This window comes from Gopherus evgoodei, chromosome 10, assembly GCF_007399415.2.
Source record: "Gopherus evgoodei ecotype Sinaloan lineage chromosome 10, rGopEvg1_v1.p, whole genome shotgun sequence".
In the NCBI taxonomy this organism is placed as follows: domain Eukaryota; kingdom Metazoa; phylum Chordata; order Testudines; family Testudinidae; genus Gopherus; species Gopherus evgoodei.
In genome coordinates, this window is record NC_044331.1 from 45,733,018 (window position 1) to 45,759,721 (window position 26,704).

Genomic DNA, 26,704 nt, shown 5'->3' on the forward strand with positions numbered 1-26,704 from the left:
CCTGCCTGGTGAGTAGTTGCTCTATCTCTGCAGTCACAGTCTCTGGTCTTACTCCATGCTGGTAATGTGAGACCCCCTTTGTGCACCCTGTCAAGCTTCCTTCCCCACTCTGAAGTTTAGGGTGCAAATGTGGGGACCTGCATGGACACTTCTAAGCTTAATTACTAGCTTAGATCTGGTAACTCTGCCACCATCCAGAAATTTCAGTGTCTGGATCACTTCTTGTCCCCCCCAAAACCTTCCCCTCCCTGGGCAGCCTTGAGAGGCTTCATCAATTCCCTGGTGAACACAGATCCAATCCCCTTGGATCTTAAAACAAGGAAAAATAAATCAGGTTCTTAAAAAGAAAGCTTTTAATTAAAGAAAGAAAAGTTAACAAAACATCTCTGTAAAATCAGGATGGAAAATACTTTACAGGGTAATCAGATTCCTATAGCCCAGAGGAACCCCCTCCAGCCTTAGGTTCAAAGTTACAGCAAGCAGAGGTAAAATCGTCTCAGCAAAAAAAAGGAATATTTACAAGTTGAGAAAACAAAAATAAGACTAATCTGCCTTGCCTGGCTATTACTTACAAGTTTGAAACATGAGAGACTGATTCAGAAAGATTTGGAGAGCTTGGATTGACGTCTGGTCCCTCTTAGTCCCGAGAGCGAATGCCACTCAAAAACAAAGAGCACAAATAAAAGACTTCCCTCCACTAAGATCTGAAAGTATCTTGTCCCCCTATTGGTCCTCTGGTCAGGTGTCACCCAGGTTCACTGAGCTTCTTAACCCTTTACAGGTAAAAGAGACATTAACCCTTAACCATCTGTTTATGACACGCCCCCCAAATCTCAGACAGTGTGGAACCACACTGGCGGTGATTTCTTCCTAGAACTTTAGAATAAACAGATTAATTAAACACATGAACCTTTACATATACTAATTATGTAAAACTACAAGATTTTCTACATTTTAAGGACAATTTTTAACCAGTTGTTTCTGGGAAACTTTCACGGGAGAGTGCATTAGCTACTTTGTTAGAAGCTCCTGAAATGTGTTGAATTTCAAAATTAAAATCTTGGAGAGCTAAACTCCACCAAAGAAGTTTTTTGTTGTTTTCCTTGGCAGTATGAAGTCACTTTAGCGCAGCATGGTCAGTTTGTAGCTGGAAACGCTGTCCCCAAACATATGGGCATAGCTTTTCCAGGGCATACACAATGGTGTAGCATTCTTTTTCACTGATTGACCAGTGGCTTTCCCTCTCAGACAGTTTTTTGCTGAGAAACACGACAGGATGAAATTTTTGATCTGGTCCTTCCTCCATTAAAAACTGCTCCTACACCAAGCTCAGACACATCTGTGGTTACTAGGAATGGTTTGTCAAAGTCTGGAGCCCTTAGCACAGCGTCAGACATGAGTGTTGCCTTAAGCTGGTTAAAGGTCTTTTGGCACTCATCAGTCCACTTAACTGCATTTGGCTGTGTTTTTTTGGTCAGGTCTGTTAGTGGGGCAGCGATTTGGCTGTAGTGTGGTACAAATCGCCTATAATATCCGGCCAAGCCTAAGAAGGATCGGACCTGTTTCTTTGACTTTGGGACAGGCCACTTTTGGATAGCATCCACCTTGGTCTGTAGGGGAGTTATCGTTCCTTGACCCATCTGGTGTCCAAGGTAAGTCACTCTGTTTTGGCCTATTTGACACTTTTTAGCCTTAACAGTTAGTCCTGCCTGCCTGATGTGCTCGAAGACTTTTTCCAAGTGTTCCAGGTGTTCTGCCCATGAATCAGAAAAAATGGCCACATCATCGAGTTAGGGAACTGCAGATTCTCCCAGTCCTGCTAGGAGACCATCTACAAGTCTTTGGAAGGTGGCGGGTGCATTTTGCAGCCCGAAAGGAAGCACATTAAATTCATACACCCCTGCATGGGTGATGAAGGCTGACCTTTCTTTGGCGGGTTCATCTAGTGGTACTTGCCAGTACCCCTTGGTTAAGTCTAAGGTAGAGATGAACTGGGCATGTCCCATTTTCTCCAATAGCTCATCGGTGCATGGCATTGGATAGTTGTCGGGACGAGTTACAGCATTTAGCTTACAGTAATCCACACAAAAGCCTATTTCCCCATCTGGTTTGGGAACTAGAACCACTGGAGATGCCCACACACTGTTAGAGGGGCGGAATATACCCATCTGTAGCATGCTTCGGATCTCCCGTTTTATAGCAGTTTGGGGATTAGGAGACACCTGGTAGGGTGGGATTCTAATTGGGTGAGCATTACCTGTGTCAATGGAGTGGTATGCCCGTTTAGTCCATCCTGAGGTGGCTTAGAACACTGGGGCGAAGCTAGTGCACAGCTCCTTGATCTGTTGCTGCTGCAGATGTTCCAGAGTTGTGGAGAGGTTCACCTCTTCCACACCACCATCATTTTTTTTCTTCATAGTAGAAGACAGGATAGTAGACACCTTCAGGCCACTCAGCGTCATCTCCTCTCTGGGCTGTAAACTGACAAACCTTTAAGTCTCTGGAATAAAAGGGCTTTAGAGAATTAACATGGTACATTTCAGGCTTTAGGGTTGAGGTGGGGAATGCTATGAGATAGTTAACAGCTCCCAGGCGCTCTTGGACCGTGAAGGGCCCTTCCCATGACACTTCCATCTTATGGGCCTGTTGCGCCTTCAAGACCAAAACCTGGTCCCCTACTTTGAAGGAACGCTCTCTGGTATGTTTATCATACCAGGCCTTTTGCTCTTCTTGAGCATCCTTTAGGTTTTCTTTAGCAAGGGCTAAACAGTGTTGGAGGGTGCTTTGTAGGTTGCTTACAAAGTCTAGAATGTTAGTTCCTGGAGAAGGCGTAAACCCCTCCCATTGCTGCTTCACCAACTGTAATGGTCCCTCAACCTCGTGGCCATACACAAGTTCGAATGGTGAAAACCCTAAACTGGGATGTGGCACAGCCCTGTAGGCAAAAAGCAACTGCTGCAACACTAGGTCCCAATCATTGGAGTAGCAAAGAATCCTGTGGCACCTTATAGACTAACAAATGTCTGTTAGTCTATAAGGTGCCACAGGATTCTTTGCTGCTTTTACAGATCCAGACTAACACGGCTACCCCTCTGATACTTGAAATCATTGGAGTGTTTATTTACGAATTTATGTATCATGGCCCCCAAAGTTCCATTAAACCTCTCCACTAGGCCATTGGTTTGATGGTGGTAAGGGGTGGCAACCAAGTGATTCACCCCATGAGCTTTCCACAGATTTTTCATGGTCCCTTCCAGGAAATTAGTTCCCGAATCTGTAAGGATGTCGGAGGGCCAACCTACCCTGGCAAAAATGTCTGCTAAGGCCTGGCACACAGTTTTAGCCCTGGTGTTGCTTAGAGCTACTGCTTCCGGCCATCGGGTAGCAAAGTCCATGAAAGTCAGTATGTACTGCTTTCCTCTGGGGGTCTTTTTTGGGAAAGGACCCAGAATATCCACAGCTACTTGCTGAAATGGGACTTCAATTAGGGGGAGTGGCTGGAGAGGGGCTTTGACCTGGTCTTGGGGCTTTCCCACTCGTTGGCACACCTCACAAGACTGGACATGATTAGCAACATCCTTGCGTATTCCCTCCCAGTCGAAGGACTTTCCCAATCGGTCTTTGGTTCTATTCACCCCAGAATGGCCACTGGGATGATCATGAGCTAAACTCAAGAGCTATACCCGGTACTTAGTTGGAACTACCAACTGTCTTTGAGGACACCAGTCTTCCTGGTGTCCACCAGAAAGAGACTCCTTGTATAAAAGTCCTTGTTTTACAACAAACCGGGATCGGTTAGAAGAGCTGACAGGTAGTGGAGTGCTCCGTGCTATCCCGCAAGCATCCTGAAGGCTGTCATCTGCTTCCTGCTCAACCTGGAACTGTTCCCTTGAGGCTGGAGACATCAGTTCCTCCTTAGACTGTGGACTTGGGCTTGGTCCCTCTGAAAGCGATGTAGGTGATGGGATTGTTTTCGTTGATGGTGAACCGCTTTCCACTGGTGCACTACGTGATATTTTAGGCTCTGGCTGAGCTTCTTGGGTAGGGTTGTCTGCTGCTTCTGCCAGTTCAGGCCCACTGATGCCGTCTGGCGTTGGAGTTGTAGATGGGTTTGCAAGCGCTGGAGTCAGTGTTGGCAACAGTTCTGGTGCTGGTTGCTTTTCCAGTTCCGGTTCTGGGACTGGATGCACTATGGCTGTTGAAGTCGTTGGCAGGGGATCCGGTTCCACCGCCTCTATCTGGGTCTCTGGTAACACAGACGGGGCCCTTGTGGACGGCTCAGGAACAGGGATGGGTGTGGAAGCTTGCTTGGCCTGGCTGTGTGTAACCATTCCCACCTTCTTGGCCAGCTTCACATGGTTGGCCAAGTCTTCCCCCAGTAGCATGGGGATGGGATAATTATCATAGACTGCAAAAGTCCACATTCCTGACCAGCCTTTGTACTGGACAGGCAATTCAGCTGTAGGCAAGTTTACAGATTTTTGACATGAATGGGTGAATTGTCACTTGGGCCTCTGGGTTGATGAATTTGGGGTCCACTAAGGATTGGTGGATAGCGACACTTGTGCCCCCATGTCTCTCCACGCGATTACCTTCTTTCTGCCCACTCTGAAGGTTTCCCTTCACTCCGAGGATATTTGAGAGGCATCTGGGCCTGGGGATCTTTGGTGTGATTGTGGTGTAATGAACTGTAATCGGTTGGGGTTCTTGGGGTAGTGGGCCTTTATATGTCCCAGTTCATTACATTTAAAACATCGCCCAGCTGACTGGTCACTGGGTCGAGGTGGGTTGCTGGAGACTGGTGAGGTGGGACAATAGGTTGTCTGGGGCTTTCCTGGGGTTGTAGGTGGGGTCTTGGATTGCCTCTGGTGATAGGGTTTATTTTCGGTTTGCCCCTTCTGATATTCGCTCTGCTTGCTAGTAGTTGTTTTTTTTTCTGCCACTTCCACCCATCTGGCTCCAATCTCCTCCGCCTCAGTTACAGTTTTGGGCTTCCCATCTGGGATGTACCTTTCTATTTCCTCAGGAACACCCTCTAAGAACTGCTCTATTTGCATTAGGAAGGACAGTTCTTCCAGAGAGTTAGCACTTGATCCTGATATCTAGGCCTCCCAATTCTTTCCAATGTGGTAGGCGTGTCGGGTGAATGACACATCTGTTTTCCACCTTAGGGCTCTGAACCGCCAATGGGTATGCTCAGGTGTTAGCCCCATTCTGATTCTGGCCTTGGTTTGAAAAAGTTTATAATCTTTCATGTGTTCCTTAGGCATTTTAGCTGCAACCTCTGCTAAGAGTCCACTGAGCTGTGGCCTCAGCTGTATCATGTACTGGTCTGCAGAGATGCTGTACCCATGGCAGGCCCTTTCAAAATTTTCTAAGGCGGCCTCAGTATCATCACCTGCCTTGCAGGTGGGGAATTTTCTGGGATGGAAAAAAGTACCTGGAGAAGGGTTGTTAGGGTTGGCTGGCACATCCTGCTTAGCCCTTGCTAATTCCAGGGCTTGCTGGTGGGCCTCCCTCTGGATCTCCATAGCCCTTCAGTGGTCAGCCTCTTTGGCTTTCTCTTCTTTTTCTTTCATCTCCATCTCTTTTTCTTTCATCTCCATAGCTCTTTTGTGGGCAGCTTCTTTGGCTTTCCCTTCTCTTTCTCTCTCCTCCATCTCTTTTTGTCTTGCCTCCATCTCCTTTTCCTTCGCCTCCATAGCTCTCTTGTGGGCAGCTTCTTCCCTGACTATTTCTGCATTAATTTCTTATTGTTTTAGTTCCATCCATCTCTTATGTTCATTGTCTTTCTCTGTTGCTTCCAGCCTAGCCAGTTCTAGTTTGTTAGTGGCTCCACTGGTACTCATTTTCCTGCTTTCTTGTGCTGGCCACACCCCTCTGCAGTTCACTGAAACTGGGATGCACTCAGCTCAGGGCTGCTTGGTTAACAGAGACCTTCTAACTAGCTATACCTGAGAGGTTGAAAGAAAGAAAACAATTCAGCTTGTAAATTCCTTTTGCTGGCTGCTTGCTCACAGCTTGATGCCTCCTTTTAACAAAGACCCTTGTTAAAAAACTTAACACCTATGCTTTCAGGCTGCTTTCTAGGCAGCTAGAAAGGAGAGAAAAAAATCCTACTGGCTTTTGGTTCCTAAAAAATCCCACCTCTACCACCATATCAAGGTTCCATCCCCACTCTGAACTTTAGGGTACAAATGTGGGGACCTGCATGGACACTTCTAAGCTTAATTACTAGCTTAGATCTGGTAACTCTGCCACCATCCAGAAATTTCAGTGTCTGGATCACTTCTTGTCCCCCCCCAAAACCTTCCCCTCCCTGGGCAGCCTTGAGAGGCTTCACCAATACCCTGGTGACCACAGATCCAAACCCCTTGGATCTTAAAACAAGGAGAATTTAACCTCTGAAAGATTAAACATAGAACAAAACAATCAAAGAAAAACACTAGGGTAAATATTTTACATTAAAAAACTCCAGTAAATAAATAATTGTAACCCTTCAGCAATGCAATAGCAATAGTCTTCATCAACGACTTAGATATTGGCATAGAAAGTATGTTTATTAAGTTTGCAGATGATATCAAACTGGGAGGGATTGCAACTGTGTTGGAGGACAGAGTCAAAATTCAAAATGATCTGGACAAATTGGAGAAATGGTCTGAGGTAAACCGGATGAAGTTCAATAAAGATAAATGCAAAGTGCTCCACTTAGGAAGGAACAATCAGTTTCACACATACAGAATGGGAAGAGACTGTCTAGGAAGGAGTATGGCAGAAAGGGATCTAGGGGTTCTAGTGGACCACAAGCTAAATATGAGTCAATAGTGTGATGTTGTTGCAAAAAAAGCAAAAGTGATTCTGGGATGCATTAACAGGTGTGTTGTAAGCCAGACACGAGAAGTCATTCTTCCGCTCTACGCTGTGCTGGTCAGGCCTCAGCTGGAATATTGTGTCCAGTTCTGGGCACCGCATTTCAAGAAAGATGTGGAGAAATTGGAGAGTGTCCAGAGAAGAGCAACAAGAATGATTAAAGGTCTAGAGAACATGACCTGGGAAGGAAGGCTGAAAGAATTGGGTTTGTTTAGTTTGGAAAAGAGAAGACTGACAGGAGACATAATAGCAGTTTTCAGGTATCTAAAAGGGTGTCATAAGGAGGTAGGAGAAAACTTATTCACCTTAGCCTCTAATGATAGAACAGAAGCAATGGGCTTAAACTGCAGCAAGGGAGGTTTAGGTTGGACATTGGGAAAAAGTTCCTAACTGTCAGGATGGTTAAACACTGGAAATAAATTGCCTAGGGAGGTTGTGGAATCTCCATCTCTGGAGATATTTAAGGGTAGGTTAGATAAATGTTTATCCGAGATGGTCTAGACAGTATTTGGTCCTGCCATGAGAACAGGGGACTGGACTCGATGACCTCTCGAGGTCCCTTCCAGTCCTAGAGTCTATGAATCTATGAATTACTCCTAACTTGCTTGAAGATATGGTTGTCAAGCAACAGAAATGCACACTCTGCTTCTTATCTTAACCAATAACTAATATTTGAAACATGGGCTTCCCTTATTATCACAGAGTTTTAAAATAAAATTAATATAAAATAATGGTAAATGCCTTGTTACTAAATTTAATAGAACAATTTTTGCAAATTTAATATGAATTATTTTTATTAAAAATAAGGTAATAACGTGCTTATTTAAATGGTTAACCATTTTGTTTATTTTTTAAAATATGTTTATATTTTATTTATTTCGTATAGGTATGTCATGGAGTCGCTGGGAGATGCTCTGGAATTGCTCCCCACAAAGACAGTCAGGACTTTGAGTAGCCTCCTCTCTCTTGGAGCAGACTTTTTCGGGGCAAGAAGCTCACATGTCTTCACCTTCTGGGTCTCTCCTTGGAGCATTCAGCATCCTCTGTTCCTCCGTGCGCTTCCCACAGCGATCCCGCCCCAGCGGGGTCCTGGAGAAGCCACAGGGTCCTGCACCCCCACTTTTCAGTCAGACGTGACTCTCAGCCAGCCAGTAAAACAGAAGTTTATTCGATGACAGGAATACGGTCTAAAACAGAGCTTGTAGCTACTGTGAACCGGACCCCTGCGCTGGATCCATTCTGGGGGATAGTGAGCCAGACCCCCATGTCTGCACTTCACTCCTCGTCCCCAGCCAACTCCAGACTCCAAAACCCCTCCAGCCCCTCCTCTCTGCTCAGTTCCTTTCCTGGGCCATGAGGTCACCTGATCCTTTTGTCTCCAACACCTTCAGTTGGCACCTTTGCAGAGGAGGGGCCCAGGCCATCAGTTGCTAGGAGACAGAGTGCCAGACATTTAGGTGCACTGGCCCTTCGGTCTGTAGCAATCACACACCCTTATTCCATCACCTAGATACTTAAGAACTGCATAGGGGACATTGAGGCACCAACACAGTATTCAGAGAAAACATTAGGAACATTCTCAGTTCGCCACAAGGTATAAATAAGAAGTCTGGCACCATTTTTTTTTAATTGTAAGTTTGTCATGTACATCATGTACGCTGCCGTGTGTGTGTGTGTGAGAGAAAAACATCACTTTTTAAAAAATTTTTATTTTGTTGCACAAAAGTCAATTTTCTACCATTTAAAAAAAAATATAAGTGGTACCACACTATTTTACTATTATGTTTGGGGTATAAGCATAATATTATCATCACTATTTTTTTAAAGTTCAAAAAGGTCCCAGTTATAAATAGATGTATTATTTGTTGAGGCAGAAATATATGTACAATTAAAAACCCAAATAATTCTCTTTTATTAATCAGGTTTTTATTTTTATTTTTTTATTCAAAGAAAAAAATGTAAGGGGAAAGCTCAACATTAAGGTAAAGGTAATATTAACAAAATGTCAAATTCTTGTTTGGGTTTTTATGAACTTGTTTGCAATTTTAAATATCCCTATAAAAATGTCATAGCAAAAATGTTTAAAAATAACAATTTCCAAAGGGTTTCAACAGGTTTCCACCTTTGGCTCCCAAATACAACAAAGTGTCATAAAAATTTAATACCCTTAAAGTGTTTGCATGAACTTGCATTTAAAATTTATTTTGGTTTAATTGTTATACACTTTTCTTTTATGTTCTGTTGCAGGGAAGTAGTTGTTAACGTTTGTGTTTCTAAATACTTAAAAGTGGAATTGGTATCACAAGCAAATTAACTCTGAAAAGCTTGGTAAAAATTATGTTACTAACTCTTTTGCTAAAACAGAGTGCTCCGCAAGGGAAAGCAATACACCTTCTAATAGAAGATTGTGAGCACCTATTCTAGCAATTAAGCATTACATTTAGTATCAAATAAGAGTAATGCACCTCAAATAAAAATGAATATCTATACAGTTGCAAAAGTATAGCTTGTGTTATAAGAGACTTGGTCCCCATTACACTGTAAACAAACTAAGTTAATCTGTGTATTAAATTTGCGTTATTAAAAACCAGAAGAAATGTAAAACAAACAAAAAAACAACTTTATTATGTTAACTAACTAGCTGTTTAAAGATGCATCCCCCAAACCAAAGACACTAGAAGATATCAGTTTATAGTGACGGAAACCCCTAGCATAACAAAAATCTAAAAATAAAAAAAAAGTAAAGTGCTTTATAAATGAGACTGGCCAACTACACCTCACTTTACCACATATGGACAATTAAGTTGGCAAGCAGCTAGAAACCACGAGCTGAACCAGGTTAAACTGTAATTTAATTGAATTTGGCTACTGTGTACAAACCAGCTGCATTATTGCTGTATTGTTATATTATTGCTGTATAACATTTACAATGTGCATAACCTTCCTAAACCGTTTGACTAATACACAGGTAAAAATCAACAAGCGAATGGCAGCTAACATGAAGGCAAGAAAAAAAATTGGTAAAAAAATTGTTACATAGTAACTACAAATTGGGTAAACAAATTCCCTGGCAGTACCGCCCAAAGAACAGTGCATGTGTGTGCCCAAGATATTGCTCTGAGTCCAAGCTCCACATTATCACCCAGCTTACTTCGAGTGTTTGCTTTGAACATACAAACAGCCATAATGGGTCAGACCCATGGTCCACCTAGCCCAGTATCAGGTCTTCCGATAGTGGATGGTGCCAGGTCCTTCACAGGGAATGAACAGAACAGGGTAATTATTAAGCAATCCAGTCCCAGCATCTGGCAATCAGAGGTTTAAGGACACCCAGAGTATGGGGTTGCATCCTTGACTATCTTGGTAAATAGCTAGTGAAGGACCTATACTCCAGGTATTGATCTAATTCTTTTTTGAACTCAGTTATACTTTTGGCCTTCACAATATCCCCTGGTAATGAGTTCCACAGGTGAACTGTGTGTTGCATGAAGAAGCACTTCCTTCTGTTTATTTAATTTAATAGAGTGACCCATGATTCATGTGTTATGTGAAGGAGTAAACGAGACTTCCTTCATACAATTCATGATTTCATAAACTTCTATCACCCGACCCCCGTCACCTCTTTTCTAAGCAGCACAGGACCAGTTTCTTTTAAATCCCTCATCCTATCGAAGCTGTTCCATCCCCCCTAATCATTTTTCTTGCCCTTCTCTATACTTTTCCCAATTCTACTCTCTATTTTTTGAGATGAGGAGTTCAGAACTGCATGCAGTATTCACGAAAGTGGCATGATGCTATTTTCTGTCTTATCTAGCCCTTTCCTAGTGGTTCCTCACATTTTGTTTGATAACACACTGCACGCTGAGCAGCTGTTTTCACAGAACTAGCCACAATGACCCCAAGATGGCGTTCTTGAGTGGTACTAGATAATTTAGATCCCATCATTTTGGATGAACAGTTGGGATTGTGCTTTCCAATGTGCATTACTTTGCACTTATCAGCATTGAATTTCATCAGCCATTTTGTTACCCAGTCACCCAGTTTAGTGAGATCTATTTGTAACTCTTCATAATCAGCTTTGGACTTAACCAGGGCCGGCTCCAGGAACCAGCTAAAGAAGCAGGTGCTTGGGGTGGCATGTCTGGATATTCGGTGGAAATTCAGGGGTGGGTCCTTCAGTCCCTCTCGGAGCAAAGGACCTGCCACCAAAGAGTGGAGCAGCACGATTGCACGGCTGTGACTTATTTTTTTGGGGGGGGGGAGGAGGGGGCGCTTGGGGTGGCAGAAAACCTGGAGCTGGCCCTGGACTTAACTAGCTTGAGTAATTGTCTATTGTCTGGAAACTCTGCCACCTCACTGTTTAACCCTTTTCCAGACCATTTAGATATATGTTGAACATCACCGATCCCAGTACAGATCCTTGGGGGATCCCACTGTTTACCTCTCTCCACTTAGAAAACAAAGGGTAGGAATAAATTGTCAGTTTTCAATCTTTTCACCTGTTACTTTTCAAATTCTTTCTGGAGCGAACTTTTCCACCTGACTTGTCAGAGTTTATGCCCCTTTCTAGTTTCCTGAGTAGGATGAGACTTCCATTTTTTAAAAGGATGCCTTTTTGCCTCTAACTGCCTCTTTTATGCTATGGTTTAGCCATGGGGGCTTTTTTTTAAAAAAATATTTGGGGTATACAGTACATTTCATTTGAGCCTCTATTATAGTGTTTGTAAATAGTTGCCATGCAGCTTGCAGGCATATCACTCTTGTGGTGCCTTTTAATTTCCATTTAACTAGCCTTCTCCTTTGTGTGTGTGTCCTGCCCCTTTTTGAAGCTAAATGCTGCTGTGGTGGGTTTCTCTGGTATTTTCCCCTATATTGAGCTGTTAAATTTAATTACATTATGGTCACTATTACCACGTAGTTCGGTTATATTCACCTCTTGGACCAGGTCCTCTGCACCACTTAGGACAAAATCAAGAATTGCCTCTCCCCTTAGGGGTTCCAGGGCTCCAAGAAGCAGTCATTTAATGATGTCTAGAAATTTTCTTTCTGCATCTCTTCCTGAAGTGACATGGACGCAGTCAATAGGGGATAGCTGAAATCCCCCCGTTATTACTGGGTTTTCTAGCCTTTCTAATCTCCCTCAGTATTTCACAGTCATTGGCACCCTCCTAGTCAGGTGGGGGGTAGCATGTCCCTACTGCTATAGTCTTATTATTCAAGCATGGAATTTCCATCCATAGAGATTCTGTGGTACAGTTTGATTCCTTTAAGATTTTTAATATATTTGACTCTATGCTTTCTTTCCAATATAGTGCCATGCCCCCACCAGCACAACATACTCTGTCATTCCTAAATATTTTGTACCTTAGTATTACTGTCTCATTGATCATCATTCTACTGAGTTTCCGTGATGTCTATTATATCACTAGCCTCCTTTAATACAAGGCACTCACGTTTACCCAGCTTTGTCTTTAGAATTCTAGCATTTGTACACAAGCACTTATAAAATGTCAATATTTAGTTGTCTGCCTCCAAGGGATGTAACTGAATGGGACTCTTCTTTGTTTGATTCTTCAGTGCCTACCTGCACTTTATCAGCTTCTATCCTCTCCTCTTTATTAGGAGATAGAGTATCCCCTTTAAATTAATCCTCCCTAAGGGATGGGTCTGTCCAAACTCTATGCTCTTCTGCAGCTATTAGACCTTAGAGTTTTTAAACTATGACCTATTTTAATTTTACATACCAGCAATCTGGTTCCATTGTGGTTTAGCTGGAGCCTCTCGTTCCTGTATAGGCTCCTCCTTTCCCCAAAGGTTCCCTAGTTCCCAAATCCAAACACCAGCATCTCATTCATGCATTGAGACCTGTAGTTCTTCCTGTCTAACTAGCCCCATGAATGGAACTGGAAGCATTTCAGGGAATGTGACTATGGAGTTCCTGGACTTCAAACTATTACCTAGCAGCCTAAATTTGGCCTGCAGGACCTCTCTCTTTCCTTTCTCTAGGTCATTGGTACTAACACATACCACAACCAATGGCTCCTCCCTCAGCTCTGCACATAGGTCAATCTAGATGTCTTGACAGGTCCCCATCCTTTGCAACCTGCAGGCAATTCACCATGTAGTTCTCCCAGTCATCACAAAACCTAACTAGCGATAATACTTAGTCCTGCCATGAGTGCAGAGGACTGGACTAGATCACCTCTCAAGGTCACTTCCAGTTCTATGATTATCTGTCTCTTCCTAATAACTGGGGTTACCTCCCATAGAGGAGTATCCTTAATGAGAGAATACCATGTCATCACCTGGAAGGAGGGCCCTAACTCTGGGATTGTTTCCCTCCACTCCAGCTTGGTGTTCTCTTCCCCTGAGACTTTCAAGCATGTTCTTGCATGTGACTCACGAACCTGCTTCCTTGTGATCTGCCTCAAGTTCTGGTATTGCAGAATGGGTGCCAGGCACTACTTTCACTGCTTGTGTGACGTGAAACCCACCAACAAGGTATATTTCATGACCAGCTGATCATCTCTATTCACACTCCCCGCTCCCGTCACTGAGGAGAAAGTTTGCATTGTTAAGCATATTCTTTGATATGAGCTTCAAGTCTTGCTTTGGTAATGGTGTTACCACAGTCTGGTTCCAAACTTCTTGCATTTGGACAGTCCCCTTGTGGGCTCTCACCAGTTTTCATTGATTCTTCATTTGCACCAACAGCAGGGTATTGTCATTTTAGTCCAAGGACAAAGGTTCAATAGCTGATCAGACAGCTCCCCAAAAGTTTTTCCACTTGGCAAGGTCTGTGCATACCATTGGTAGAATCCTCGTGACATCAGTAATAGCTAACGTTGGCTTACAGGAGGCTGGTAGCTCAATCACTGATAGATTTTTCTGTAGCCAGGACAATGTGCTGCTCTTTGGCTTGTCTACACTACCGCAGGGTGTCGATTTAAGATCACATAGCTGAAGTTGTGTGAGTAGTGTGGCTAAAGTCAACGTACTTAGATCTACTTACTGTGGTGTCTTCACTGTGGTAAGTTGACAGCTGACACTGTCCCATCGACTCCACTTGTGCTTCTCATTCTGGTGGAGAATTGGAGTCAATGGGAAAGTGCTCAGTGGTCAATTTATCATGTCTATACTAGATGCAATAAATCGACCCCCCACCCCCGATAGATTGCTACCCACCAATCCGGCGGGTAGTGTAGACAAGCCCTTAGAGTTCCATCCAAGTTTAAGAGGGAAAGTGGAACAGGTGCCAGCTCACACTTCATATCACCCTAGCTACCAACATCTCTGAGCTAGATAATTGTCAGCTTGCGGAATACGCAATGATCAGTAGCTTTCCCTTGTGCTGTCCGCTGCTTGTTCTGTTAGATTGTCTTGTTGAGATTACCAAATGATTTGAGATTAGACCTTTCTATGAGATCAAAGAGATCTACATCTCACCCATTTGCAGCCTGCTGGTTACAAACTGCTTCCTTTCTTGTAGGCCATTCTCACGTATCATGCACAATTCCAGGTGGGGCCCCAGTCCACATTGCAGTGTTCACACATGGCCGTCTGTCATCTGGGCTCGTTCCAGGTTCAGAACTAAAAGGATTCGTCATTCAGTCACAACTTTTCTAATATCTGGGACAGCAGTTTCTTCTTCAGCCATGCACTGTGTGGTAGCTTCTTGGCGGAGCTCTGTTGCTGAAGGCTGCATTCCACACATTTATTTTCTCATAGCTGTTACAGCTGCCTCAAAATGTGCAGTCAGGTAATACTTGGTCAGAGCCTTATCTTTTGTGCAAAGATGATGATGCTTCTCACAGTCCTTGCTGAGAGATTGCTTGATGGCCATGTCATGCCATATGCCACTCAAAGGTCTAGCAGTCCAGTATACTGCTCCTTGGCTATCAGCTAGGGCATGATGTATAGCTGGCTTCTCCCCTAGAAGTCTGGCTTCTGCTACAGTTACACATCCCCACCTAGCATAATTCACGTGATCACACTGCAAATGTCTCAAGTTCCATAGTCTTGTTATCATCTCTCTTTGCTGCTATGTAATCTATCGGTAGTTGGGAGAAATCTGTTACATAGTTCTTCCAGAACAGAAATGTATCTGAACAGATTGTTCCTTGGGTAACATAAGAGTCCACGAGCTGATTGAGTTCTGTTCATGAAGTCTGCCATAGCATTCTGTACTTCCACTCTGTCTTCTCTGTGTGCCTTCTCCAAAGCTTCAAAGCATGTTCAAGTTTTCTCCAACACGCGTCTCATCTTCTGGGAGATCATTATTGTTCATGGAATCACCAAGTGCCATCCATTTCAAGCAATTCATTGCCTCATTTATAAGTTCATGGATTTTAATGGTGTCCTTTTTAGTGTATGGCTGACTGAAGCACAAAAGTGGCTGCCCATTTTCCTGCATCATACTGCTTACACCATCCATGAAATTCATTGCAGGATGCATGCCTCCCACATTAAGGTGGTCATGGTCAAATTCCTTTTGATTCCTCTATTTAATAATCTGTGCTTTGCAGTAGATTGCTTCATCATAAACAACATAGATCCAGTCTGGTCCAGAGAGCAGAACATAGCCTGAATATAATTCTTCTTGGTATACACTGTATTATCACCATTTGCCAGTGCAGGAACCATTGGACAGTAGCCAACAGTCATAAAACATCTGGAGAAAAACTTCTCATAAATCCAGTCGACAGTGTAACACATGGTCAAACAAGCTCACGCTGTCATGTGACTACAGACTTTTGCTTTAATCAAAGGCAAAAAAGTAAGGGAAAATGCATAAAAGGTATCACCTGGGGCTAAATATTTCCCAACCAATACTAGTTTGAGTGTATAGTTACATTATCAATTGTATTTAGAAGCTTTCTGCCAATTCTGGTCAAAATTACACTATGTTGCTTCAAATTATTGCTCTTTGTGATTTTATGATTTTTCCAGATTGGCTACCCAATAACATTTGAGCATTACATGATATACCAAAACTGATCCTCTTTCAGCAGCTCCATACACCCGGTGATGAGCACCAGGCATGCATCTAACATGATAGCGATGACACTTTTCTAGTTGACAGGTCACTAATAAGACCCCTTTTTAAATCTGGCTGGTAGACTAAACATCAACCAGCAGGCCAGTGGGTGAGCTAGATCCACTGGACCGTGTGTCTCCCACTTACCACAAGAGACACATGCATGCAAGATCACTGATACATAAATGTGAAAGAAAGGAATCTTTCAGGGGGTATTTGCTGCTCAACTGGGACTTTTGTAGCAGTAGGTGCCACCCAGGGCCATGAATCCCCTTACCATGCCCTGCACCAGGAAGAGTCACTTCTAAAAAACACTGTTTTGGGGATAGGATGTTACCTCTCGGCATGGCATAGTTTAGCTGTGCTATCACTCATCAGGCCAAGAGAAGTATTTCCTATGAAAAGCCAGTTGCATTTCTGTAGGAACTTGCTTTGGTCACTTGTTTCCTAGGTGAAAGACTTGGCCATTGCTTGTTAGCATAGGAGCCTTGGATGTTGCTAAAGATGACGAAGTGAAAAGGTTGGGGGTTGTGACATTCTCCAGGGTCAAGGGTAAAAGTAATAATAAATTCTTACCAATACAGGGGGCAGCCCCAGAAGGGGCAGGGCCTCGGGCGGAAGAGGCGGAGCTGGGAGTGGCAGTCTCCCCCAGCCAGCCCATCTATGCTGCCTGACCCCCACCACCCAGGGCTCCGGCGATGATTTAAAAGGGCCCAGGCCACTGCTGCAGTAGCAGTGGCCGGGAGCCCCTGGCCCTTTTAAATTGCCAGCCGGCGGGGCAAAGGCAGGAGGGGCAACGGTATGGACTTTACGGGCAGGGGAGCTGACAGGGAAGGCAAAAGGGACAGGGATGTTAAAGCTTTGCCCATAGAGCTTTAACGTGGGCTGCATATGGGTCAGTCCTGGCTCCTGACTGGTACGCTGTACCGGCTCACTTTCACCCAACCAGGGTACAATCTGGACTGTTGGACAGCTGTCTTCCCTCAGCATAGGCTGCCTTTTACACTGCTTCACTGTGAGAGCAGACATTCCTGGCTTGCTCACAGCCTCTAGCATGTAAACTACTCCCAGCTGAGTTAGACGAGTGGTCTTTGCTAGCCACTCCTGAATTATACTGCAGAGGGACATAAGCAAATTCCCAGTCCCAGACGTGTCCCCAGAAATGGGCGACTTGCACTGCTCAGCTCTCTCCTTCTTGTCAATAAAAGCTCATAGAAAACCCATCATTTCATTAATAGAAAATGATATGCACAAACCTTGCTGTCCATATGGAGTTTCCCCAAACACTTCAATCCAAGATCGATTTTAAGTGATTACAAGGAATAAGGCATAAAAGTCAGAATTGTTTACAAAGAAATAAAAGATAAAATGCAAACTAATACCTAACCTAACAAGCTAAGTGAACTTGGAGCAAGAAGGTTTCTCTCACGATAGGCTTACAACAGTCTGACTGGATTCCTCCCAAGCCAGGACCCCTCCCCAGGTTCTTTGTCTTTCAAACACTGTCGATGCCTTGAGTAGAGATGAGGAGAGAAAGGTGATTTGGGGCCTCTATTCCTCATTTTTTGTACCTTTTCCTCCTCTTTGAAGATCATCTCCAGCTGGAGTTCACGTGACAGCCACCTGGAAGTGAACTGTGCCCCATGCTGCAGAGGAAGGCAAAAAATCCCCAGATTCTTGGACAATCTAATCTGGGTGAAAATTCCTTCCTGACCCCAAATATGGTGATCAATTAGATCCTGAGCAAGGGGCAAGACCCAGCAGGCAGACTCCTGGGAAAGAATTCTCTGGAGTAATGCAGAGCCCTTCCCATCGAGTGTCCCGTCTCTGGCTGCTGGAGAGTTTTGCTACTGGCCTATGACAATAGCTACCCATTGAAACCTGAACAATTTCCGCGTGATGGAAGTAGCTTTGCAGGGGCCACTGGTGCGCCCCATGTAGCACTTCTGGTGTCATCCTGCCTCTTAAGCAAAGGCCTACCCTCCTCCCACTGGCATTAAATGCCCAGCCCGAGCGTTTTCATACAGCGCCCCTGCTTCCCGCTACCCCTCGCCCCAAGCCACCCTAGGAAGGCTCTGTCCCACCCCTCCCCCGTCACTGAGTGTCTGCCCAGCTGGAGGCAGCAGGGATCCAATCCCAACCTCAACATCTCATTGCACGTCCTCCTACTGGTGCGGCTGAGTCACCCCCACCCGCAGGCTCCATGGCCCTGAGCTGTGCTCCCTGAGCTGCCTCCTTACCCATGTGAATGACCTCCACGGGCACTGCATGGCAGAGCTCCAGCAGGTCTGGATTCTCCCGCTTTAACTTCACTTTCTTGCTCAAGCTCAGGTCCGGACTCTGCTGAGTTTGAGGAGGAGGAGATTCAAACAGGCAGCCCGGACACAGCCCAAGCCAACCCTCTCCCATGCAACCCTTCCCCAGCCATCCAGCCCTTCCTCCTCCCAGCAAGGGTAGGCCCAACCCTGCAATCCGAGGTGCAACTACAGCAGGTGCAGACATACCTGAACCAATTTGCTAATAGCCACAGGCATACATACCCCGGGTCCCAGGCAGGCTTGTATTGGGGTGGCTAGCCCGGGCACCACAGCCTCTCTGCTAGTTTTAGCGAGGCGGCAGAATCAAAGAGAGCTTGGCTATATTGACACGGGCTGCACTTACACCTCGGACAGCGGTGCAGATCTTACTCCAAGCCCCTCTGTAGCAGCTGGTCCCACTCCAAAAACAACCAGTCTAGTCCCCTCCCAGCTGTCCAGCCCTTCCTGTAAGGCAACTCCTCCACAGCTGCCAAGCCATTCTGCTCCTCGCCCCTCCCCGAGATTACCCTCACCAGCGGCCTAAGTCTGCCCTGACATGTGCTCCAACCCAGCTTCCTCTCCCTCCAGCTGCTAAATGCTCCTTGTTTCCAGATGCCAGGCCAAATTCAGCCCTGGCATAAGCAGGGCTAACTCCATAGACTTTGACGCAGTTGGGAATCTGATCTGCCTCTGTAAAGTACCCACTTGTATACATCAGTCACTCTACCACTCTATGCAGGGCTGAATTTAGCCTGGCTGCATCTGAAGGCTAAAGATCTCTTATGGCTGGGACGCATCACTGACTACACCGCAGGTGTTTGTAACTTAACCGCTGCTACAGAGACAGGCCGGGGAAGGGGAGGGAGAAAGGCTGGTCAGACAAAAACAGTATTTGGTCTTTTTTTAAATAGCTACTTCCCCTCCAGAGGTCACACAGCACTAGACCAGAATAGTCAGATTTGGAGCCTAAACTAGTGTGGTCCTCTTAGTTGTGGGTTATTTTCACAGCAACGAGGATCTTTGGCCCAGATCCCCAAAGGTACTTAAACTTCTAACTTCCCTTGAAATCAGTGGAAGTTCGGTGCCAAAATCCCTTTGAGTACATTTGAGATTGGTAGAGGGAGGGAATGGTCAAGTGACTGCCTTGTATAGTAGCCACTTGCATATTTCAGAGTGCAGTCCCCCTCCGCAAAGGCCAGTGTGTACACAACACAGGAGCCATAGACATATATGCCATGATAGGCAGTCATGGTCCATCTGGCTCAAGATTTGCAAACAAGTTTTACATGCAGCACTTCTGCAGAACAACTCCCAGGAGTTAAAGGCACTGGAGGATAAGCGGATGTTTGCGTAGCATCTGTCCTCCCAAAGGACCCCAACGTGCTTTATAAACTAAGCATACACGTGCTGTACATCACACGAGGAAGCGAGTGATTCCTTCATGCAGGAGCCAAATGCACTCACTGAACTGTTAAAGAGCCCACAGCAAGTCTGAGCACGGGGAGGGAAGAATTCCGTCTCCCACTCAAGCTGCGTAGCTAATTGAGGAGCCAGAATGCAGTCAGCAGAGCTGGGATTTGGCGAGTTCTGGTGCTAACATCCCTGCTTGGACAAGGTGCCAGAGGAGCTTTAACGACCACATGGGAACAGACCCTGTCTCACAGCTCTCCAGAAAACCACCCCTCCATACACCATGCTGGAGCATTGCCTGCTCCAAGCCTGACTCAGCCAACTGCTAAATGGGCACCACTATTGTTTGCACAGGTCACCTATCCAAGCCATGCACATAATGATATGGCTGAGCAGGGCGGATCTGACAGACTCCAGGTCATGGCAGTGTGGTTGCACGACACCGGGGGGGCGGGGGGGAGGTGCGACGGGTGGGCAGGGTAAAGCCTGAAGAATTAAACTGAGAATCCCCCGTAAGAAGGGATTTTGTGAGACCCAGAACAAGCCCTGAAGGCAGAGTGTCTGGCCTCCTGATTCATGGTGAGGATCCACCTCTGAGACAGCAGCCAATTCTAACAAGAAGAAAGAGCAACAGGGCCTGAACCAGAAGCGGTGGAAGTTTTAGGGTTAAAGCTACAACTCGTAACTGGGGCTGCAGAGTGTCTGAGAGCCACTGACACCATCATGCCCCGTGTGCTGCGATCCTCAGGCGCTGCGGGGCGAGCACTGAACCCCGAGTTCTATGTGATGAGCTGGAACATTTCTGAGCCTTCTCCACCCTCCTCACCTGCTTCCGATGCTGAAGAGCCTCTAGCACCGTCCGAGCCTTCTCAAAGGGAGGGATCTTTAACCTAGGAGAGTCCATGTGTTACATGAGGACCCCAACACAAATGCCAGCCAGTGCAAATGAAGTCCCGGCCTAAGGGAGGGGAGGGAGATTGCTGACGCAGTGGGTGGAAGCACTGGCTTTTCACCTCTGATGAGCTGGATGTAATCTACACAGTAAAACATTGGTGCATTCGGACTATGGCACCTGAGCACGGTGTAATTCAGCTCCCCAGGCGAGGTCCCGGACTGAAAGTGTCACTGCAGGCCAAATCTGAGATGCCCAGCATATATAGGCCACTCGGGGAAAAAAAAAGGTTAGGGCTGTGTTGGTAGTGCATGTAGTGCAGGAACTGCACAGTGCTCAAAGATGAGGGGCCCTGGCAGTGCTGTCTGTGGATTCTTAGCACTGGAATGGACACGGGCTGGCTGCATTTCAGCAAGGGAAATGGGTGGCCTCTCAACAGTTTGGACCCTTCCATGGTGCTGGTCTCATAGCTACAGGGATGGGAATCACACGGTCTGGCTGTCTAATACTATGTAAAAAGGACCCACTACATACATGAGCACCTCATGCTTTCTAATGTATTTATCCTCCCAACCCCTGAGGTAGTGCTAATATCTCCATTGTACGGACAGGGAAGCTGAGGCACAGAGAGGCTATGGGCTTGTCTCCATAGGTGTTCAGACCAGTTAACTGAAGCTGTGAAGTGAAGGCACATCAGTGAAAGTGCATCACAACCCCCTATTTGAAGAGGCTCATTCAGAAGTAAAGCGGCCTTAGTTTGCTGTAGCTGAATCCTCCTCAGGGGTTTAATGCACTCGAAGTCCTGCGCATTAACTTCACAGCTTTAGCTATTTCATCAGAACTTTCCTCAGCGCCCCTGTGTAAACACGGCCTGGCTTGCTCCAGGTCACACAGGGAGCCTGGGGTGGAATAGGGAACTGGACCACATCTCCTCAGGCCAGGCCTCCTCTTCTCTGCTCTGCACCCTGCTCACCTGTAGAGAATCTCGGCTCGGAGGTAGTCGCCAATCCCATTGAAAAACTTCTGATTTAACAGGGCTTCGCAGATGGGCTTGTTGAAAGCCTTGTCAGACAGGTTCCTCAGCACGTTCTCCCTGGAAGACAGCAGGGCCAGTCAGCTAGGGAGGAGGGGCTGGAGAAATGACCACCTCACTCAACCAGTAATGTGCTTCCAACACAGTAACCAACATGGGAGGTGGGGTTGTTCTCCAGTGGGGTTTTCTGTGCAGAAGGGTCTGCCTCCAGACATAAGGAGGGAGAAGTGAAACTAAAAATGATGGAGGTTATGGTCTACCAGGCACAAGTGAAACCTTGGGGGATGGTTCCTAAAGCAAGACTGTAAATACATATGCAAACAAACTGTGTAGGAGAGACAAGTGGGCAGCATTAGACATTAAGAGGCGTTACAATAAAAGACAGGTAACGATAAAGGTAGCGGCGAAACCCTTTGGGTAAAGGTACAGGGATGACCCGCTGTTTCCTTAGCAGGGGCAGTGCTGTAAGCTACTTGAATTCAGCCCCGTAGGAAATGGGTTCCCGGAATGCAGAAGTTATAAAGGTATTTGATTGCAGGGAAGCAAATTAAGAAATTGAGTGTGATAAGAGGAATAATTAAAGACCCACCATAGCATAAAGAAGGCTGGAGGAACAGTAAGAGACATCTCCATTAAGGCATCGAAGGCAGTCTGAGTCCTCCGAAACTGACGAATACAAAGAACAAGGGTATGGCTACACTTCCAGCCATACAGCGCTGCCGTGGGAGCACTCCCGCAGCAGCGCTTTGAAGTGCGAGTGTGGTCGCAGCAGCAGCACTGGGAGAGAGCTCTCCCAGCGCTGCAGGTACTTCACCTCCCCGCGGGGATTAGCTTACAGCGCTGGGTGTCGCACTCCCAGCGCTGGGGCAGTGTTTACACTGGCGCTTTGCAGCGCTGTAACTTGCTGTGCTCAGGGGTGTGTTTTTTCATACCCCTGAGCGAGACAGTTGCAGCGCTGTAAAGCGCCAGTGTAGCCAAGGCCCAAGAAGGAGCCTTTGAAGAGTGGCTTTATGAAGGGCTGGCTCTAAGATTTGCACATCAAAGAGATAAGGGAACACCAACATGTAGAGCCAGATGAGGCCTGCAGCAGAGAGACAAGGGTTCAAGGAATGCTGTCAAAGGGAAATAAATATAAGTGGCCACGCAGAAATGCACTGAAGAGGGAGTAGCTCATTCATCAAAGAGGAGGGGGAGGAAATGAACAAGGACTCAGTGCCGGAGACTCTGGAATCCTTTTATGCAACCTGCCTTTGACAAGGTGCTCAGGGAATTAACTAAAACTCACCAAGCTTCTGATGACTGAATGGGATACAATTAGAGAATGGAAGATTTAAGAATATGAGGGGGGAAAAGATTGGAAGGGAAGCAGTGGAAACCCAAATGCTCAGCAAATTCAAAACTAACCCTGAAAATCCACTAATGAACGTACCACATGGTACCTGGACAGGCAGGCATGCGTGTGTACACCGAACCCCCCCATGACCCCTTTCAATCTCCAACCTCTGTCAGTTGGTGATACGCCCTTCAGCTATGAATTCTACCTGTGAAATACAAAGTGGACACTTTGGCCCACAATCTCTAAGATATTTAGCCTCTTCCAACAGAAGTTAGGACCCTCAATATCTTTGGGGACCAGGCCTTTTATCCATCAAGCTACAAGCCCCTCCTTGCCTGCCATGGGATTTTGCGGGTGTTAAAGTAGCTACAGCAGGGTTCTCGCTCTCTTGCACTGTTTCACGACTGTAAGACACATATTAAGAGTGAAACATTAACTTGTACAAAGCAATACAAGAGCTTGACCAAAGCCCTCTGGCTCTCTGACATAGTCAGTTAACAAGTACTAACCCAGGGGATCTCCAGCTTTTTCCAGCCTCCCACTTTGCGTAACAGACATCATGGACCTACCTCATTCCCAACCATTCAGCCTCCCCCAGCTTGGTTCTCAGCATGCTGAACTGAGTTGATAGCCAGGTAGTCTGCATAGCCACTGGAGAGCCATTGCTGTGAGGGTTAAATCGTCCAGCTGTGCTCTTCCCTTTTGCAATACTTAAGAAGTTATATAAGAAAAAGCCATACAGGAGGATGTTTAAACCAGGCCTGTTCCCTTGTTCATAGCGAGATCTCTGGAAATGCAAAGCACCAGTCTTCAATCCAAGACAGAGTTTCCATAAACGTGAGCTACAAATGTCCCTGTAATGGTGAAAGGTCACATATTCTATCACCAGGCTTCCTACAGAATTCACTGTTAGAATATTGTGTCTATCATTCATTCCCTCCCCACCCCCCTCAACACACACTCCTGGTCAGTTTCTCAAGCAAAGATGAAAGGTCATGGTGGATCTCACCTGAATTTCTCATACTCGAGCATCACACATGGCCCTCAATCCGGCTGCCACGTCCCATGCACTTCCCACCTCCTGAAGCGCCTGAAATCCATGAAGCAGAGGGCTGGGTGCGGGCTCTCCTTGGTGTAAAACCGCAGATGGGCATGTATGGACAGCTCGGCCACGGAGGTGAGCTTGAAGCTGCCTGACATTCCAAAGCGGAAGACAAGATCCATTGGCTGCTGGAGACCGTTCTGGCTCCTTGTCTCTCCCTCTGCCAGGGAGCGTGTTCTTCTCCTCTTTGAGTGGTGTCAGGGTCAGCTTGATCTCCTTGCCCCGTGAGGTGGCAGAGATCAGGTACGCATTGCTCTCAAACAGCACCTCTGGGTTCCTGCTCACTTCAGACTTCTCCACCTTCCCTGAGAAGATGAGCCCTGCACATACCGTGTTGATGTAGCAGATGGCCAGGTGCAGCTCTGGGCCTTCTGGCATCTTAGACACCTGCCCAAATGAAGGCAAGATCCAGGCATAAGGCAGAGCAGCTACTGTAGCACGTGCATCTTACCAATCAGGGAGGGCAGCTCTCTCCATCCCTGGCTTTGCCGGACCCTCCTGGCCTGTGAGCATGGACCCAACCGCAAGGCTGAGCCAGTGGACAAGGATAGCATTGAGGATGTGCATTAGGGACTACCAGGCCATGGGCTGAGCCACCAACCCCTCCATGAGGAGCCAGTGCACAGCCAGGAGATGGGCACCACCAAGCTGGCCGGGACCAGGAACAGAGATGGGCTTTGGGTCCCCATGAGCCAGGAAGCTCCTCTCCAGAGCCCCAGCACAGGGCCAGCTCCCCTCCACCCCCAGCCAGTATCCCTTCCCCCCCCCCCGGCAGAGGGCCAGCTCCCCCTCCCGCCCCCGAGTACAAGGCCAGCTTCTCCCCTCCAGCCAATATCCCCCCTCCCACCCCAAGGCCAGCTCCCCCCACCAGCCTGTCCCCCCGCCCCGAGTACAGGGCCAGTTTCCCCCTCCCTAGGCACAGGGCCAGCTCCTCCCCCAGTCAGAATCCCCCTCACCCCCGCAGCAGAGGGCCAGCTTCCCCCACCAGCCTGTCTCCCCTCTCCCCAAGAACAGGGCCGGCTCTCCCCTCCGGGAAGCGTCCCCCCCCCGGAACAGGGCCAGTTTCCCCACCTCAGCCTGTCCCACCCCGCCTGTCTCCCCCCGAGTACAGAGTCAGCTTCCCCCCCAGCCTGCCCCCCCATAAAGTAGAGGGCTGGCTCCCCCCGCCAGTTTCCCCTTATAACGCTCCCGCTCGGGTTTGCAGCGGGGCTGGAGCAGTTACACAACCAGGCACCGCAGCAGGCCGGCTCCGCGGTCCCCGCCCAGGGGCAGCTCCCCCGCAGCCTGTCCCAGCACAGAACCGACCGGCGAGCAGACCCCACCGTCCACCCGAGCCGGAGGGATAAACAGCAACCCGGCTGCGAGGGGCGGGGCAGTGCAGGGCACGATGGGAGTTGTAGTTCCACAGGGGAGCATCAGCCTACAGGGTGCGGAGTGCGAGGTCTCCAGCCCTGCGCGGCTGCTAGGAGCGGCTCTGGGGCACGGGCAAGGAATGGAATTCTCCTCCTCCTCTGCCCTGTGCCTTGTATTCTATGGCTGGCTGGCTGGGGAAAAGCACCGCACAGACCCTCACCCCAGCTATCTACTGTACAGACACCCCTGCACCCCACCATCCTGCACCCACCCAGAGCAGCTACCACAGACACTCCTGCACCCCACCGTCCTGCACCCACCCAGAGCAGCTACCACACGGACACCCCGGCACCCCACCATCCTGCACCCACCCAGAGCAGCTACAACATGGACACCCCAGCACCCCACCATCCTGCACCCACCCAGAGCAGCTACCACACAGACACCCCTGCACCCCACTGTCCTGCACCCACCAATAGCAGCTACCACAGACACCCCTGCACTCCACCATCCTGTGCCCACCCAGAGCAGCTACCACACAGACACCCCTGCACCCCACCATCCTGTGCCCACCCAGAGCAGCTACAATGCAGACACCCCGGCACCCCACCATCCTGCACCCACCCAGAGCAGCTACCACATGGACACCCCAGCACCCCACTGTCCTGCGCCCACCCAGAGCGGCTACCACACGGACACCCCAGTATCCCATCGTCCTGCACCCACCCAGAGCAGCTACCACAGACACCCCTGCATCCCACTGTCCTGCACCCACCTAAAACAGCTACCCCCTCAGCAGCACTGCTGCCAGCTTCCCCATGCAGATGGGTCACCTCCCTGCCCTGCAGTTAGATTTACCAGAGCCTGCCTGCGGAGCAGTTATTCATAACCTACTTGCTGGGCACAATGTCACAACATGCCTGAGCTTTTCACTCATAGAGATGATTCCTTTCTCTTCCCTCCTCAGCACCATCTAATTTTGCCTCCAGTGGCAGCTTCAGAGACCATGGGAGCTGTTGTAACTTTTACTTTATCTTCTACCACCCAAGCTACTCTTATCCATGTATAACACTAAGCTTGGTAAGATTTACCTATTTGCCACAATATCTTACAGCAGGCAGTTCCACTGGTTAGTTACCTGTTGTGCAACCTAGGCAGTGTGGCTGAGGTGACAGACCTCTGGAGTAGGACTCAGAACTGGTTTCCAGTCCCAGCTCTGCTGCTGGCTGACTTTGGGCAAGTCACTTCCTTCCCACTGCCTCAGTTTCCCCACTTGTAAATTGGGAATGATACGGACTACCTTTTTAAAGTGTGTTGAGATTTACTTCTGAACGTGTGATAGAAAAGTTAGGTATTCTTATTAACAAACTATTC

General features: G+C 47.2%; 1 protein-coding gene across 1 annotated transcript; it reads right to left on the minus strand.

The window, feature by feature from the left end:
• Positions 1–14,013: 14,013 nt before the first annotated feature.
• LOC115658595 (endonuclease 8-like 1) lies at positions 14,014–25,281 on the minus strand. The gene is given in 7 exon segments (XM_030577784.1): positions 14,014–17,553; positions 18,148–18,247; positions 20,441–20,504; positions 21,480–21,599; positions 23,885–24,124; positions 24,126–24,364; positions 25,205–25,281. Coding segments are annotated over 6 exon segments (792 nt in total). The 5' UTR covers positions 24,356–24,364; positions 25,205–25,281; the 3' UTR covers positions 14,014–17,515.
• Positions 25,282–26,704: the final 1,423 nt, after the last annotated feature.